At 34.6% G+C, this 17,462-nt stretch overlaps 1 protein-coding gene across 1 annotated transcript in view; it reads right to left on the reverse strand.

The window, feature by feature from the left end:
- The window catches only part of LOC149082962 (cell adhesion molecule Dscam1-like), a 169,381-nt gene that overhangs the window by 16,127 nt on the left and 135,792 nt on the right, over positions 1 to 17,462 (reverse strand). Inside the window, exons 11-19 of the mRNA XM_089236010.1 lie at positions 14,985 to 15,272; positions 14,732 to 14,857; positions 14,445 to 14,621; positions 13,276 to 13,423; positions 9,741 to 9,892; positions 3,046 to 3,177; positions 2,761 to 2,934; positions 2,559 to 2,629; positions 1,913 to 2,153 (exon numbers count right to left, since the gene is read on the reverse strand). Coding sequence (XP_089092136.1) covers positions 1,913 to 2,153; positions 2,559 to 2,629; positions 2,761 to 2,934; positions 3,046 to 3,177; positions 9,741 to 9,892; positions 13,276 to 13,423; positions 14,445 to 14,621; positions 14,732 to 14,857; positions 14,985 to 15,272 — 1,509 coding nt within the window. The remainder of the gene's footprint in view (positions 1 to 1,912; positions 2,154 to 2,558; positions 2,630 to 2,760; positions 2,935 to 3,045; positions 3,178 to 9,740; positions 9,893 to 13,275; positions 13,424 to 14,444; positions 14,622 to 14,731; positions 14,858 to 14,984; positions 15,273 to 17,462) is intronic.

The raw sequence follows: 17,462 nt of genomic DNA on the forward strand, positions 1-17,462 counted from the left end.
CATTTTTTTTGTTTTGTTTTGTTTTCGCTGGAACGTCTCGGAAGAATTGGTTACTGGAGAGAGTTATTATTATTATTTTTGTCTACCGTTTTCCAAAGGAGCGGTATGTACCTGCGGCCACGTTACGGACGTGAACTTTGGCAGATATTTCTAGATCTAACGATACCATGGTGCACTCGAGCGTACAAAGAAAATGTTGACCAAATGCTGATCGTGAAGTTATTGATCGAACGAGTAGCGTGAAGATAGATCATGTTCACCAATCGATTTATTTCATGATTGCGACCGTAACTCATACATACTTAGCCCATGGACCGTGGGTCAATTGTGGCCCGTGACAAGAAAAATATTTAAAAAAAAATATTTAAATAAATCTATTCCGAATTGTACTCCTTATACAGGGTCTTAAAGACGACGTACAGAGGACGTGAAATAGAATATAAGATAGATGTATTGAAGTATTATTACTTTCCAAATTTATACACAACTACCGCCTTTGAGAAACTATAGAAAGAAAAAAAAAATTGGGTGGCAAATTTCAACGTAAAAAAACGAAATGCAAATAAATCATTTCAGGACTTCAGTGCACGATTTTCTTTTTTGACAGGTTACAGAATAATTACATTTCTTTTTTTTATTAAGGAGTTTTACTGCCATCCATGAATAGCTTTCGGAAGAAAATGAGAAATGGGAATGATGAATGTTTCAAACATGAAGTTGCCAATAGGCAACGGGAAACAAACATGTTTAAAGTAACTGTTGCTGATCGGCAACAGTGTGCACTGTAGGGTTAAATGGAATGCGAACACTATATTGGGAGATCGCTATATCCAAAGTTGAAAAAAAAAATATTGACTTCTTATGATTTCTTCATAGTTAGACGGAATAAAGGAAATTAAAGATATCCTTTATTTTGTTATGATGTAAGTCGGCGGCTCTAAAAGTTTTGTCACTGCGGCTTCCTTGCCTTGGTCTACGTCTTGTATTGGTAACGACTCCCCGCGACAGTCTAACAAAGAATTTCCGATATCAAGAAGATACCGATATCGAAGTACCGATATCAATATATAAAACAGTAACGCACATATCAATATCGACAGCTCACTGCGATGCCCCTGACAATGATTGACGATCTCGAAGAATCGCGAAGCACAGTTTGAGAACCACTGATGTAAGCCGTTGCAATCAGAAAATGCATCAAAAAATAATAATAAATCGCCATAATTTATTCCGATTACAAACACTTCATACACCGAATTCTCCAAAAGTCATACACACAGGAAAAAGATTTTGTTATTTCTTTGAAAAAACGGACGTCGCAGAGCTACTACTACTACTACTACTACTAAACCACACATGCACCGCATCCATCATATTCCTCTGCGGAACTTGAAATGAATTACCACATGTTGGAATGTGCGTGTACGGGTTATGAACCTGACGTGAAGCTCGTCCCTATATAATGCTTGTTTATGTGTAGTGCCGCCATCTGCCATCAGTTTTTGTAACTATGAGTGAAGTGTAACGATTGAATACTTGTATGGTTATAGGCCTGTTGCCCTCTGTGGAGAGATTTTAGCGTAGCAGGGCATAGAGTTCCTTCGTTGTAATGGATTGATTCACTCCTTTGCAGGTCGTTAATTGTATGAAAAATGACATGGAAAGAATAGGAAAACATTTGGGACGTACCGTGCGGTCGTTATAATGAAACGATAGCAATAACACATGGTAATTGTAACCAGCGTCGACTCTTACGAAAAAACTTTCCCTCTTCCTCCTTGTATTGATTCATGTGTGACATTATTCAATGAGCATTGAATGAAACACTTTGTTCGTGCTCTGATGGGGGAACGTAGTCTGAATTTGAATGGTAATTAAATAAATATCAAACTCGATTGCATGCTCTTCTTACCAGTTTCGAGGGTTTTCTCAACAACTCTAGGTGACTTTGGTCCTGTACCAGCTGAGTTATAGGCTCTGACTACTACGTCGTATTGTGTAAACGGTTTCAGTCCAGTAAGATAAGTGGAATGCGTTTCAGCTGATACTGAAGTTTCGACTTTCTGGAAATGGTAAGGCTCCGTGGAAGCTGATATCCTGTAGCCGACAAAATACCCAATGATTTTTCCGTTTCGTCCACTTTCGACAGGTGGCTGTACGTGAGACATCAAATAAATGATATCACTAAAAAATAACAATTCTCAAAAACAAGCAAGTGAATATGTTATTATTAATTGTTCATGCATTAATCTGTGACGTAAGAAAGGAAGAGACAGGTCGATATGCTGCATGAAATGATTTATGGATATGACTCATAATTTGTTAAAAAAATGTCTTCACTCGACAAACTCTCACTTTAAAATCGCTATTGGCGAGAAGTTTAAGTTTTACTGCAAATTGTGGTAGATTAAAATGAATCTCACGAAATAAAACTTTTGAAAACATGACACATACGTGAGATGAATATGATTATTTATAATTGGAATTATGATATGAGTTGAAAATCCCTGATACATAAAAAGTATTTCTGTTTAGATAATTATGTAAAAAAAAATTACCTTCCAAGTAACTTTCATTGACTGCGCTCCAGTGGAATGGACCTGGACTTCCATTGGAGCCTCTGTAGGTGCTGTGGAAGATACAAGTGATTTAGAACTAGCTTTCCTGTAAACATCGGTTGTAAAACACTCCACATTTATTGATTTACAAAGATCAGCTAGAATTGCAATGGCGGATAATGAATATCGACAACTCGTTTACCTTCTTCCAGAGTCGTGATGTTCGTGGCATTGCTCGGAGGACCTCGCCCGATAACATTTTCAGCGAATATCCTGACGTGATATGTCGTTATTGGTTTCAGACCTCTCAGCGTTGTGCTGGTTTCAGACCCGGATACTATCAGCTGCAGCGTGTGGCTGCTCGTCCAGCTGCTGTCTAGAAGACAACGATATATTAGATTTAAAATGAAGCGAAATATATTGTGATGCTATATTTAATCGGTGCATCTCAAGCTCCTCTGAGAGATTACTCAGTATCAATACATGCCTTTATCAGTCTTGTACTGTAAGACGCTGCCAGTGATATGGCTGTTACCGTCATGAGGTATATCCCATTTCAGTGTGAATGATCTGCTTGTGATATTTCTTGATCGGATATTTGTCGGTGCATCTGGTCTCCCTGAAATTATTACACGGGCATTAAATAAAAAAAATTGAAAGTAGATATTTCTTTATTGACATAGTTATTGTAGCGGCAAAGGATTCTCGCCTTACCCCTTCCCATTTCAAAATTCGTGAACATTCAATTTAATACAGGGTTAAAATTTAATAAGTTGACCTATCCATAAACTTTTTATTCTTCAATGAATCGGCACCAAAAGTTTTACACACACACTATTCAAATAATGCACTCAACAACATCGCAATTAAACTAGAAATAACTAAACAAAATCATTCGGTAGAGGACGTTTTATGCCAGTGTGGTGTGTGGTATGGATTCACATCCGAATTCATTTTCGAACTTTCGCTAAATGTCTTCATGCATGTCCTTAAATACTAGCTGTCTTAATTGCTGCCGAACTTTCTCCAGAATTTATACCACAACTTAAAAATAAACAGTTTACGCAGAATGATGCTCCTCCTTTTATTGAATTTTTTCATCAGCGTTGAGTAATTAGTTTAATATCAATCACATTACCGAGCTCTAAATAAATATTAATTATATGTTGAGTAAGACTCCAAAAAAGATATGTATCGTGGAGCAAGTTGAATATCAGCTGAACTGAAAGATTACATCACTCTAACATGTTAAAAATTGATGGTCAGTGCACTGAATTCAGTCCAATTAAAATATATATGTTTGTGTGTACACATTCAAATGTCACAAATTTATGACAGAGCACATGATTCGCACAAGCATGTGAGACAGCGAGTTCAAGAAAAATACGGAAAAATCCGAACTGTACATTTGGGAAAATACGGGACCACCAATTATCGCAACAAACGATGCCAACCATTTCTATAATCACTTTAAAATCGCTATTGGCGAGAAGTTAAGCTTTACTGCTAATTGCGGTTGATTAAAGTGAATATCCCGAAATAAAACTTTTGTAAACATGACACATACGTGACATGATTATGATTATTTATAATTGGAATTATTATATGAGTTAACAAATTATTTCAATCCTGATTTCAATAAAGAATAAAAGCTCAAGTAAGCTTCGCTGAAAATACGTGAAAAAAACAAGATGCATTTTTACAAAAAAAAAGAAGTCATGATGGCCGAAATTATACATGAAAATACGCAAATACCTTCCCTGGAAATTAAAAGACGAATGTGAAATGTGAAAGAATATGCTTTTCATACTCGGGCTGTTGCATATGTTACCAGCATGAATCCTCTACCGGGTGGTTTTACAACTATTTTTAATTTTTTTTTACCATCGTGAAACTGATGAGCTAATACTCTGACCAGAGAAAGCTTGAAACTATATATGTGGGGTTTGCACAAATAAATGACGCGATTTGAAATACATATATATATATCTAATCTTTGATGCATAAAAACAAAGGAAAGCATCCAAAGATTTTTCCAACGTTACACAATAGATGGCACCACTTCTGTAAAACGCAGCGTGTAAATAGGAAAGATTGAGGATGAGAGAAAATAGGTTTTTTTTTTTTTTTTTGCATTAGCATATGCAAGGGCTGTTTTCACTATTGCTGTGCATCATGCAATAAAAATTTGTAAATGAAAGAAAACAAATGAATGTTTTTTGTGAATTTCAGTCACTGCGTTCTACGGAAGAGCTGCTTGAGCAATTTGGAAAAAAATTTTTTCTTCATTCTTATGTATCACAGAATATATTATGTGTAATAAATAGTTTTGAAAATATAAAATTTTAAAATCGTGCTATTCATTTGAGCAAACCCTGCCTGTATATATTACAATAATCAACAAAAGCAGCAAAGGCTCTTGGATATATGAAATTATTTTCATGTCTATCATATCCAACTGAACATCATTCACGAAGCGGCAATCTCATATTAGTCAAATCCGACATCAATTAAAAACGTTTATTTTCATCATCAAACTATTCCAATAAGTTTATACTTCGTATAATTTCACGAAACATGGAATTTGTTTGCCCCGCATTAAAGATTTTCCGCAACTTTAAAACTAAAGTTTCAAACGAATGGCACAGCACAGAAAGGGAATAAGGCCATTAAACTAGGCAAACACTTTTCGAAGGAAATTTCAGAATTTTTAGAAGGAAATAAATTTTTCGAATTAGGCTTTTGCAGCTCAGTCAAGGAAATTTTCTCCCTGGAGGAGAAACAAAAAAATAACTAACAAGGCAGTCTCGTCGTAGCTTTTGTGAGAGAAGCTGTAACTCCTTTTTGAAACATTCGGAATTGGCGGCGCATGTAGAATCAACGGTAATTGAATTTGTAAGGGAAGAAAGCGCAAGAAAACTTTTGAAATGCGAACAGCTTGGCTTTTATTTAACTCTGGGGCTATTTGTTCGTATTTTCTGTTTGCAAAGCAGCAGCATGGCGTGTGCGTACTTTTACCTTTTTAACATTTCACCCTGCTGCTGCTTACACTCGTCTAACACGTAGGTTGTTATTTTTTCTCAAAATTACCACAAATATAAAATCCCCGAAATCCGAAGAAGCCCTACTTTTGATTCCAGTCGACACCCTCAGACGAAAAATGTTATGCACTGTACATATTAATTTTAAATTCTCTTACAAATAAACTGGGTTAATTCCGAAGTAATCATATTTCAATTTAGAGAAACGAGAGTATTTATACAGAAATGGAAACGAACTGAAAGTGACATCTGGACACAAGATTTATTTTTCACGATAAAGTGTAGGACAGAAAAATGAAATTTTTAGGCTTTGATTCTAAAATTTAAGTGAAATACGACAAGGTACAGGGAAAAAATGAGGAATTGAGCTGTGATAGTTTCGCTCACGTCAAATGATAATTGGGATACAACTGCTCTTTTTGGATTTTTTATACGGCTGAAATCGAAAAATAAATAGATAAAATTTTCGTCGTTCTTTGTTTTGCTGGAAGAAGTTTGATCCGTAAAAGTGTGGAAATTGAGGGTATCGAGAGTAGAAATCCTTGATTTCAACCAGTTTTATGTCAATCGTAATTTTCTTTATGAGGATTCATAAGTTCTGAAAATAATTCTGAAATAGGTGATCTAATTGCTCGTGATAACAAATGCATTGCAGTGTGTATAAAATATAATTGAATATCCAAAAATGTAAGTTATGTAAGTAATAATGAATAAATTGATCCCCAAACATAACGTGGAACACATGATGAATCTATGATATGATTAGTTTACGATATAGTTTACGAAATGTATTGCAATTTTCTTCAATCTCGTGGAATGTTAGGTGGTAAACGGACTGATTTGCTTCCGTATATTTCTGCAGACCTGATATTTACAGGGTTTTTTTTAATGTTGAAAGATTTAATGATTGTCGGACTAATGCGATATGTTTTAGCCGGCTTCATATTTCTATCTTATTCATGAGAATCGAAATAAAGATAATAAAAAATAAGTCATAGACTAATAACGTAGCAGAAAATGTTAAAGAATTTTGAGAATATATATCTGCAAATAATTATTATAAACCCCGGGTGCACTAAATTACTGCTGGCGAGATGGTAATGGTACACCCTGGGGTAGGATGTAAATTTGACTCCCTCCGAGGAACCCCGTATGGCGAACTGTATTTCCATGTCCGGGGGTTAGTATTTATTTATGATATGTTTTCATTTAAACCTTCAATATACATTTCCCCCGTATGTTGCTATAATAAAAGTTCCTTTCCTTTCATAAACTCTTCGTGAAACTCATTTGTATAAAACTGTTTTATTTGCGTATTTTGTTAATTGCAATCCGAAAACCTTAGACTTATCAGGACAAAATTTTATATTGGTATGTCAAGAGGAATCTAACCTGGAATCATAGGATATTTTAAAACACGGAAAAAGTCAAAATGTTTCAGAAATTGATGAGTGTGAAATTGTGAATACGAAAACAATCATCAACTTGGCTTCAACATCGATGTTCAAAATACCAATGTTCCCAACGAAACAGTCAATATGATTGCCAATAACAGTCAGCTCTCAACGAAACACCACTCAAAATATTTTTTTTCAACAATGCTGATGCCTATTTATCCCTTAAAAATTCACTGTTAATAGTATTTGACAGAAAAACCTCAATTAAGTAACAATGGACAATAACACCATAGGATGTATCTGATACTTGTTAAATTAAAAAATGAGCACTATAAAAATAAAACTATAGTTATCTTGTTAAGAGAAAAAATCGAAAAATACTGACCATACCACTAAAAATATATATCTGGAGTGCTGACACATTAAATTTTGCTATAATGTTCTTGAAAATAAATCGGTTCAGAAGCCATTGTGTTTTTTTCCCCTTCAGAAACTGAGTTGAAACAGTCTCAACGGCCACCTATGATTATATGAGACCCTCTATGTCTAAGGTATAAAATGTAAGTTTATATGTTTTATGACTTTTAGAGAATTGTTTTAGTCTCTGAAGTATATTTTTATGGTTGTTTTCTGCTGGCTGGATACGGTGAACTAAATGAAATAAAGTAATCCTAGTCATTAATTCCGTAACTTGTAGTGAGCGAAAAGTCTAGTTCTACGTCAGTTTTGATTTTTTTTAAACAAGAATTCATGTGGTTTAAAGAAAACAAGGCAAGATGGATCACTTTAATTTCTGCACTTACTTCTGTAATGTTGAGGAGACCGCAAACAATCTGATTATTATTTCTTCACGGTTTGTAACAACCATAAAAAAATAATAATGAAATAAAATCTCGTCCTCTTATATGTTTCTATGCGGCTTTAAGATTTTTCACTCTTTACTCGAGAAAGGGTAAAAAATAATCGTTACTGCTTCCGATGCGTTTTTTTCTTAACTTCATTTAAAATTTTTCATTTTAATTTATTTATTAGGTACTTCTTTCCTGGTGCTCGCACTGTATAACTGTTTAGTAAGCTGTTGCTGTATTTGTCATTTTACGACTCATTTGTAGGCAATTTTTTTCTTCATTTTTGAAGTAGAATTAATTAAAGTCACTGTGACGAGCTGAAAGTCATCATCACATTACAAAACAATTGACAACCTATTGCTATAAACACTTGTAGTTGAAACATTTTTATACAAATACAAATGCAAGGCTACAACAGGCAAAATGTCCAACGAGGTGGCTGAGAAAGAACTCCTGTTATGAAGCATTGTTGAGAGAAGCTCTATTAAGTGACATTGTTGAGAGGAGCACCGTTAAATGACATTGTTGTAAAAACATTGTTGAGAGAAGCACTGATAAATGACATTGTTGTAAAAACATTGTTGAGAGAAGCACTGTTAAATGACATTGTTGTAAAAACATTGTTGAGAGAAGCACTGTTAAATGACATTGTTGTAAAACATTGTTGAGAGAAGCACTATTAAATGACATTGTTGGGAGAAGCACTGCTATAAAACATTGTAGATAAAAATATTGTTGGAAAAACATTGTTGAGAAAAACATTGCTGTTGAATAATTGTGGAAAGAATGTTGAAAAAATTGTGGAAAGAATGTTGAAAAAATTGTGGAAAGAAGCTCTGTTACAAAAAGTATAAAATATAAAAATAGTAATCTCCTATGCGAAAACACGTGTTACTTTGTTACAAAATACTTTTCAGAAAACTCCTGTAGTAAAACATTTTTGAGTATAACTAACTCTGTCATAATAAATTATTTAGAAATCCCCACTGCGAATGAAACATTGTTGAGAAAAACCAATCTTACGCAAATGTTTTCTCAAAAGCATGAGTGCAAAATACAAATGAAACTATTTTTTTCGGTTTCATTGATACAAAACTACTTCCTTTCTGGGAAATATTGTAAAAAAATGTACTGCTACAAGATATTTCTTGAACATTTCATTGTTACAAATATTCCTTCTTCAGAAAGTCATTGTTAAAAACTCCTTTTCTAGAAGATCGTTGTTACAAAATACTTTTTCTGGAAATTCATTGCTATAAAAGAAATGTAGCAAAATTCATTCCTACAAAAAAAATATTGTTTCAAAGTCCATTCTTAAACAATTGTTTTTGAGGATTCATTGTTATACGCAATAATGTATGAAGTGTCATCTCTACGTGAAGAATTTTCATAAAGTTTTGATTGTAAAGAGCTTTTTTATGCATTATTAAACAGAATTAACTTCATGACTACGGGAAGAAAGAAACATTGTTACTTCAAACAGTATGGAAAGTAGCTGAGGTGTATCATTTAAAAAGATATGACTAGTTTGAAAGTCATCCGTAATTTAAGTGATTAGCTAGTTTATCGATCCTGGATGCATTGTATACCCTAAAACCACACTAGTAACTCGATTTTCAAAATCTGCTTATTATATTGTGCACAAAAAAAAGTTTGATGCCTCGTTTTTGAACAGATTTCCTAAAAAAATATTTTGGGTTAAAAAAAGTCAGTGATAAGTATAAAAAATGAAAAAGATGGCGAATTTTTTACAATTTATGTATTTTTCAATCGAGGAGCTTATTCTCGAGATAACATTTTACTAACATTGCGGCACTCATTTATTTTATCAATAATCGAAGTGGTGGAAGCAAAAAAAATCCTGAAATCGAAAAAATTGCGTCATCAAAGTCATACCTTGAACGGTGAGTTGTCGCTGAGCTTGGTCATTGCCGACTTTACTCATCGCTATACAAGTAAATATTCCGGTGTCTTCTGATCTCGAAGCATTTTTTATTCTGATCTCTAGCTCGGTCTGAGATTCGTTATCAGTTTGTTTGACACTATACCTGTCATTGTTGAAAAAAAAAAATAAAGTATCCGTTCATTTTTTTTTTAAAGTTCATGTTATGTTTTTTTACAAGTAAATGCTAAAAATAACATGGATCATTCGACTAACTATTAAAACAAACCCCTCAGAATAGTATTACCACAAATAATTACGATTGATTATATTTCATTGAAATATATCAACATAAAAAAAATAAAACATGCATACGATTTTTTTCATAATTAGTTATTTTAGGAATAAAAAATAATTCGAATCAATGATGTTAATCAACACAACTTTTTTTTTCAAAAAATATCTGCATGGAAATTTACCTTTGTTAAGAAACTCTCTTGAAAGTCTGTAAACAACGTTTAATTGCATTAACGTTAAAAAATAAATAAATAAATACTTTGTATGATAACCATCTCTTTTTCGTTCTTAATTTAGCCAATTTTCCCCCTTTTTTGCATCTCATATCTATTTCTTAAGCTTTTTTAGCTCCTCCTAGACATCACTTAACTCTAATGAAGATTGTATATTTGTAATCAACGCTAAGAAAAACTATCGCCGTTTTGCTTATCTGTTTATGAAAATATCCAGTCTGTTTACCACTTATATTCAGACAAAACTGAATTTGTTTTGTTTTTTTGACAGCCCGTGTACTGTATTTCTTATTACTTCCAGGGAAGATGTCAGAAGTAATTTTTCTATTATTTTTTGTGTGTGTTAGAGTTTTATTATGCGACTTCACTAACTTATTAAGCAGAAACAAAGCTGGATGGAGTACACGATAAAAAAATAAAAGATGGGAGACCTATTCTTTGCCGCTGGGGCGCCTTCAGATGGTAAATTAAATTATTCCTCGCTCAACTATCGGGAATCGATGTCGCAAACTTCCGGATAAAGTAAAGGAGTAAGGAAAAAAAAAAACACCAGCAAAAAAGGGGAAAAAGCGGGAGGAAAAAAATAAATATAATCCCAAAGGATAGGAAACCTGCAATTATTTCGTGGAATTCTAGATATTTCCTAGAGTAAGTCTAGGTTTCTTAAAGAAGTATAAGGAAATGATTGATCCCGAGTTCTTTTCCTGATATCCTCTTTTTCTGGTTTTACCGTGATAACTATATGATTATGAGAGAGAAAAGTAGTGAGAAGAGCATTCATTATCTTACCAGGGTGAAATGAAATTTTCGAAAAACCGTTATTTATTATTATACTTCGAATTCGGTATCGAATTCAGAAGTTAATTCCAATAACTTCAAAAAAAAATTGATCGTTTCGTTTCGATCTCATCGAATCATTTCGCCGTTTACGGGAATAAGAAAACAATAGAAAATTACAAGCAGGAGAAGAAATTAAATGTCGATAAATGAAGTTTTTTTTTTGCTTCTGAACAATATCCGATTGAAAACTTTTCTTGTTTTTCGTAAATTGTTATTAGTACAGGGATCATTCACAGAGATGTACACGGTTTCGAGATTCTGTGAAACAGTAACAGCTGATAAGACTGATCACAATTGCGATGTTATCATCCTTTGGAAGCCAACGTCCCGGTTAATTTCTTTGTTGCGAGTGAAGCCCCGTTCATACAAACGACTAATGGGAAATAAATGAGTAAAAATGAAACTGTAAGCCCGGTTTGACTGATGTTACGCACGGCAGTTGAGAAGAAGTGCATTATACTACTTCTTTAACGGACGTGAACACCGACCACATCGCCATAGGACAATTTATTAAGGATCCAGTTGTGTCGGAAATGAAGGTGGTATTAGTGGTCGTTACATGTGTGGTAGGGAAAGAAATTCTTAGCCACGGTTTTTTCTCGGACCGAATCCGTGAATTTGACGGTAGCCTTCATGGTGCTGTAGACGAACATCTCACCATGTACCACTTGGACATGACTGATTAGGTGGATGTGCTCATAAAGTCTGTGAAGGAAGAGACGTAAACGATAGTGTGTTTGTCACGTGGCCAGTCAGTCGAAATGACATTTTTTGGGAGGGGGGGGGATATGTTTCCTGCATATGAAAGCCTTTGGTTTTTTATTTATTTGTCTTTGCACGGTTATCAGGACAAATTGTGTGTTGCTCAATTGTAGAAGACCAAACGCTTTCCTCCAATGCACATTCTGCCATTTTGAATAACTAATCACATGACACAAGCGCTATCACCCTATGCAACTTTCCTCAGCAGCGGGGCATAAACTTATTATCTAATGAATCGCAGTTATGGTCTGCGTCTGCAGTTATGATCTCCAACCGTTTGCTTAGGAAACTATACTTTTTGATGAATGTATGCGTATAACCCAATATACGAGTAGCACGGTTACTGTAGGCCATTGGTGTAGCTAGGTGACAGTAAAAAAAATTCAAATGGACTGGCAATTAATATGATCCGAGAATGCACTACTAGAGTACCGATTCCTTTGTTTCAGGTGTTTCCTCATTTGATGATCTCTGTCGCTCTCTTTTTGAAAAATGTATTTCTCATCGCGAGGTTGTACTTGAAATTACAATGTCTTACAGACCAAATGCGTCTCAGCATTGTCGAACTATGCTTGTGCAAGTTGGACACCTGCTTTTCTATCGGATGATTCCATGTTCTGTCAAGTATTATGTTTAATTCGTTCCGGAACGACCAAGTAACCCCAAGTAACCATGAATGAAATTTAAGGACTTGCATTCATCACTTAATGGCATCAAATTTATTTTTATCATTAAAGGATGATAGCAGCAGGAACACATCAAATATTTCACACGAGTCACACGTTGCAGAGTCGATTCCACAGTTATGGTGGGCCACAGAGCATCATACAGATTATAACAAAATGGCACGATTTTGAGAGTAAGATTAAAGCCGAAAAACAATATTTTCACGCATCTAATTGTAGGCTCATGTAAAAAACTTTAAGTTCATGTATTTTGGTACTGTAGTCTAACCTGATTATGTGCGAGAAAAATGCAATTGTATCTTAAAAATGTATTAACTGAATTCATAGTAAATGGAGGTAAATGTGGTTTAGTGCAGAATGAATTTGTAACCTGGGGAGACACAACAAAGAAACCATATATTTGTTGTTCTAGATCAGCGTTTCCCAAATTCGTCAATTTGAGATCCCTAGGGAGCGACGTAATTGTCCAGTGGGGCCGTAGAGACTATTTATTTAATATATAATTCTATGGGTTCACCTCAGTTGGGTGGCGATGAGAACAAAATCAATTTCGAAGATGGGGGCGATGGAACAAAAAGTTTGGGAATCTCTAATCTAGATTACGGGATATTTTCCCGACAATAATGCTTTGAAATTTATGTAAATTTGACGAAAACTTAAAATACGGTTATTGAATACATATCATTAAGTTGAAATTGATATCACCATATGAAAAAATATTGCATTCGTACTTATGCTTTTGGTTCTTATCCAACGTTGTCATATTTTTTTGCCACGTGATCTCGATAGGTTTATCACCGTAGGCTGCGCATCTCAAAGTGACGTTATGCCCTTCTACGACCACTAAACTACGATAGGCTTCTGTAAATCGAGGGGGAACTAAACAAAAAAAAAACCAATGAGATATTCAGTCAGAGTAACTTATTTAGAGAATAATATAAGAGAATAATAATAAGTTTTTTATCATAAGTTATTGCAGGTGAGAAATGAATTCCAATTAAATTTATCAAGTCACAAATTGATTTACTAAAGAAATGACTTTTTTCTTTTTGCATGATCAAAATGACGAAAAATGAAATTACTTTTTATTAAACGGTGCTTTAAAGCACAAGTTACCCACGGAGTTCAGTTAACAGTTTACCCCTTGACAGTGTAATTATTTCTAAAATATACAATAAATGCAATTTCCAAAAATGAAAAACCTTTTATTTTCATTGTTTGATGCTGTGCATTAGGTCTAGATTACACTGTAAAAGTTATTTTATAAAACTTGAAAAATGCAACCAATAAGCTGATGGGTTACATTCGAGCAAATGCCACCGATCAATTTATTGATTGGATTCTTCAAGTTTTATAAAAGCACTTTTACAAAACTTTTAGAGTGTAATCATGGCCTTATATCAAGAAAAAATATAAACGAACTCAATTAGTGCTTCATGGGGAAAATAAAGTACAATTTCTTTTGTAAAATAATGTTTAAAGTATAATCATCCGAGGATGATGTCACTCTCCGCTATTCATATGAAGGTTTTAACAAGTGGCTGATGCGAAGATATGTTTTGGAATTTGGAAAGAGGAAATTCAACTGTCCTTGCGGGGAATCGAACCTACGTCCGTTCACTTTCCGGGTGAACACACTAGACGACAAAGGCAACGAATATCTCAATCTTCCCTTGGAACTCGATTCCCCGCACAAGAGGGCACAGTTCAATTTTCTCTCTTTCCTAAATACATCACATTAGCCAGATGTTAAAAACCTTCGTATAAATATAACCATCAAAGCCAAATTTAAAATTTTTACGTTGTCCGAACTAGACTAGATTGTCAATGTCAAGTGATTAATTTTCTATTTTCCAAAAAAGCACCATAAAATACGTAAATCGGATTTAGTGGTACTCACTTTCAACTCTCAAATTGATTATTTTACTGAGGCCGGCACCGATACCATTCTGAGCCTGACACAGATAGGAGCCTGCATCTTCTTCTTCGACTTCGGATAAGGTCAACGTGCCGTTGTTGAATCTGTGAGCTCTTGGACTCGAATGAACCCATGTGAAGTCTCCTGCGTTACTGTCCGCTGGAAAAAGGCATCAATCCAAAACAATGACATTATCATTTCCAACTTTTCTTCAGAGATTTCGCTATACGTCAAAATGCATATTTCTTGCAGATAGAATATTTTCTCACCTGTATATATCAGCTTCTTCCATAATATCGTCGGCGTCGGGAACCCTGTAGCAGCGCAATCCATCCACACCGATTTAGCCAAAACTACAGAGGCATTGCGTGGTTCAACTGTCCACTGAGGACGCACTAAAATTATTAAGACGCGTAAAAGTGATTGTAATTAATTATGGAAATGCAGTTTTGTGAAATATATATCATCGTATCTGAACTTTCTCCAGCTTAACAAATATGAGGAAAATTAAATGTCATGTACCATTAACAATGAGATTGAGTGTTCTGTTTGCAGATGCAGCACTGTTACTCGCGATGCACGTGTAGCGCCCTCTGTCACCGGCCGTCACTTTCTTCAGAGTGATGATGGAAGAGTCTTCGTATGTGTGGACGGTCGCGTCACCGTGCGCGAGGAAAGGCTGGCTGTCCTTTGTCCACTGGAATCTGAGCGGGATGTCACCGTGAGTCGTAACGCATACGAGCTTTGCTCTGCTGCCTTCGTCCATTGTTAGTGTATCGGGAAGCAGCACGGCATTTATCTCTGGTGCAACTATAACGATAAAGAGTACGATCATTTGTCACCAACACTAAAGGAAATATTTGTTTAAATGCAAGTATAGAGAGAGACAATTTCATGAATAATTATGCTCAAGCGTGCCATTATTTTCGTATCTATGCATCTGACAAAGTTTATTTCATGATTATGTTCCGGTAAATGGGATAAATCGGTTATTATACATAATAAACTGTTTTCATGCACGCTTACCAATCGTCTTGATAAGTTTGATAAATTTATCACATTTACCATATACATAATACCCAAGCGTCGTTGTTGAATTTTATAAACGCTAAAAAATGTCATTTATATCGGATATTATGCATAATACCCATGCGCCGTTGGTCAAGTTGATAAATACTGAAAACATTATCACTTTTACCGGCGACTATGCATAGTAACTTAGTGCCGCAGGCAAATTTTTTAAATACTTGAAATTTATCACCTTCATCTGAGATCATGCATAATACCCTAGTATAATTGGTGAATTTGATAAATGTGAAAAAAAATTCCAAATGCGACTAGTCTAGTATGTGTGATGAATATAGTCGGGCCCCGTATAATGAATACAAATGTTACGATCGTATCCCGATATAACGATACAATATATGTATGGATTACCATGTATATCATATATGTATATCATTTAGAACGATTTTTCATGTTTACCATTGACGAGATGCTTAGGTATTATGCATAATCGCCGGTAAAAGTGATAGTTTTTTTAGTGCTTATTTAAATTTACCCATGATGCTTGGGTACTGTGCATAATCGCTGGTAAAAGTGATAAATTTAGGGAAATTTATAAAATCTACCAAAAGCGTTTGGCAATCATGCATAATAACCGGTTTATCATCTGCAATAACCAGGTTCATCCCATTTACCTCGTAACAATAACATTAAGATCCTATTTTCATGAGAGCTTGTATCTCGTGAGTAAATTTATAAACAAAAATTTTCTAATAAGACCCGCCTTCGGCTAGTTCACCTCTTGAGGAGCTTCTATGCAGACTTGTCTCAACACATCATGGAACCCCTACAATAAGTGATGTTCAAGGGTCCCGTATTTAACAGGTAACTCACAGCTGACAGATTACATATTTACATACTTACTTCCGAAAATCGTACTACCCTATATCATAATATGGGCCCTGTATGGATATGAGGTTCCAGGCCATGCCCTGATGGGCTCATGCATTAAGATGACCCTGGTTCTACTCGTAGTTCCGCTGGATTCCGAAACTGGCCACACGTTTTCCACACCATATTTACTTAAAAAATCTTGATTTTTTCACAACCAGGATTCATTTTTCCACAGTTATCAATGCTTCCAAACCCCTTGTCATGGCCCCTTCCATTTAATTTCCACCCATGGCCACCCTCAAATATCCCAGAAAACCCAATTGGGGGACCATATGACCCCCGGTTGAGAAGCACTGCTCTAGAATAATGCTCACGAGGATCATGTGCTATGATAAGCCATTAAGTAATTTAATTTCGATTCCTCTAGGAAAAGAGAGAAAAAAATGACTTTTTTTGCGCAATTTTTGTTGACGTAATAGCCTAAGCTTCATAATTTTCAACTCCCGCTATAACCAATATATAAATACATTTTAAATTTAGTTAACACTTACAATTGTGCAAAATGTGAAATGTTCATAGCACAAACCTACTTGAATCAGAAGTTTTAGCACTTGAACTAAGGCATGTCTATGTGCATAAATTGATCATTTCTATGGTTCAACATCACAATTTATTTTTCATAAATAACAACGATACAACTGCAAATATGTATAATTTCTTTATTCAACATCGAAAACACAAATACCTCATCCAAAAGGTATAAATCACCTGGGAAAAGCCATTTGTAACAAATTCCGAAAAAAAAATTGTCCAATGTAAAAGTTAATAAACCTCTCATGGAACAAATTTTTACATTTGCAAATTGCATCTCAAATTTTGAAACATTCATTGAACGTAGAATAGCCCTCCCCCGCACATAGACAAGTTCTGGACTAAATTAAAAAAAAAAAATTCTGAAATGTATTTACAGTGTTACACATAACATAATTACTGTTGCTTATTGAGTACAGAAAATTTTTATTCACTCTGGCTCAGTTTGGACCCTAAGAGTTGCAAAGAGTACGTTTTTGTTTTTATTCTATTGTCTTTATTTTCTGCATT

The sequence above is a fragment of the Pholcus phalangioides genome, unplaced genomic scaffold (assembly GCF_987345545.1).
Source record: "Pholcus phalangioides strain wild (caught in Gottingen) unplaced genomic scaffold, Ppha-v1.0 ptg000009l_1, whole genome shotgun sequence".
Lineage (NCBI taxonomy): Eukaryota > Metazoa > Arthropoda > Arachnida > Araneae > Pholcidae > Pholcus > Pholcus phalangioides.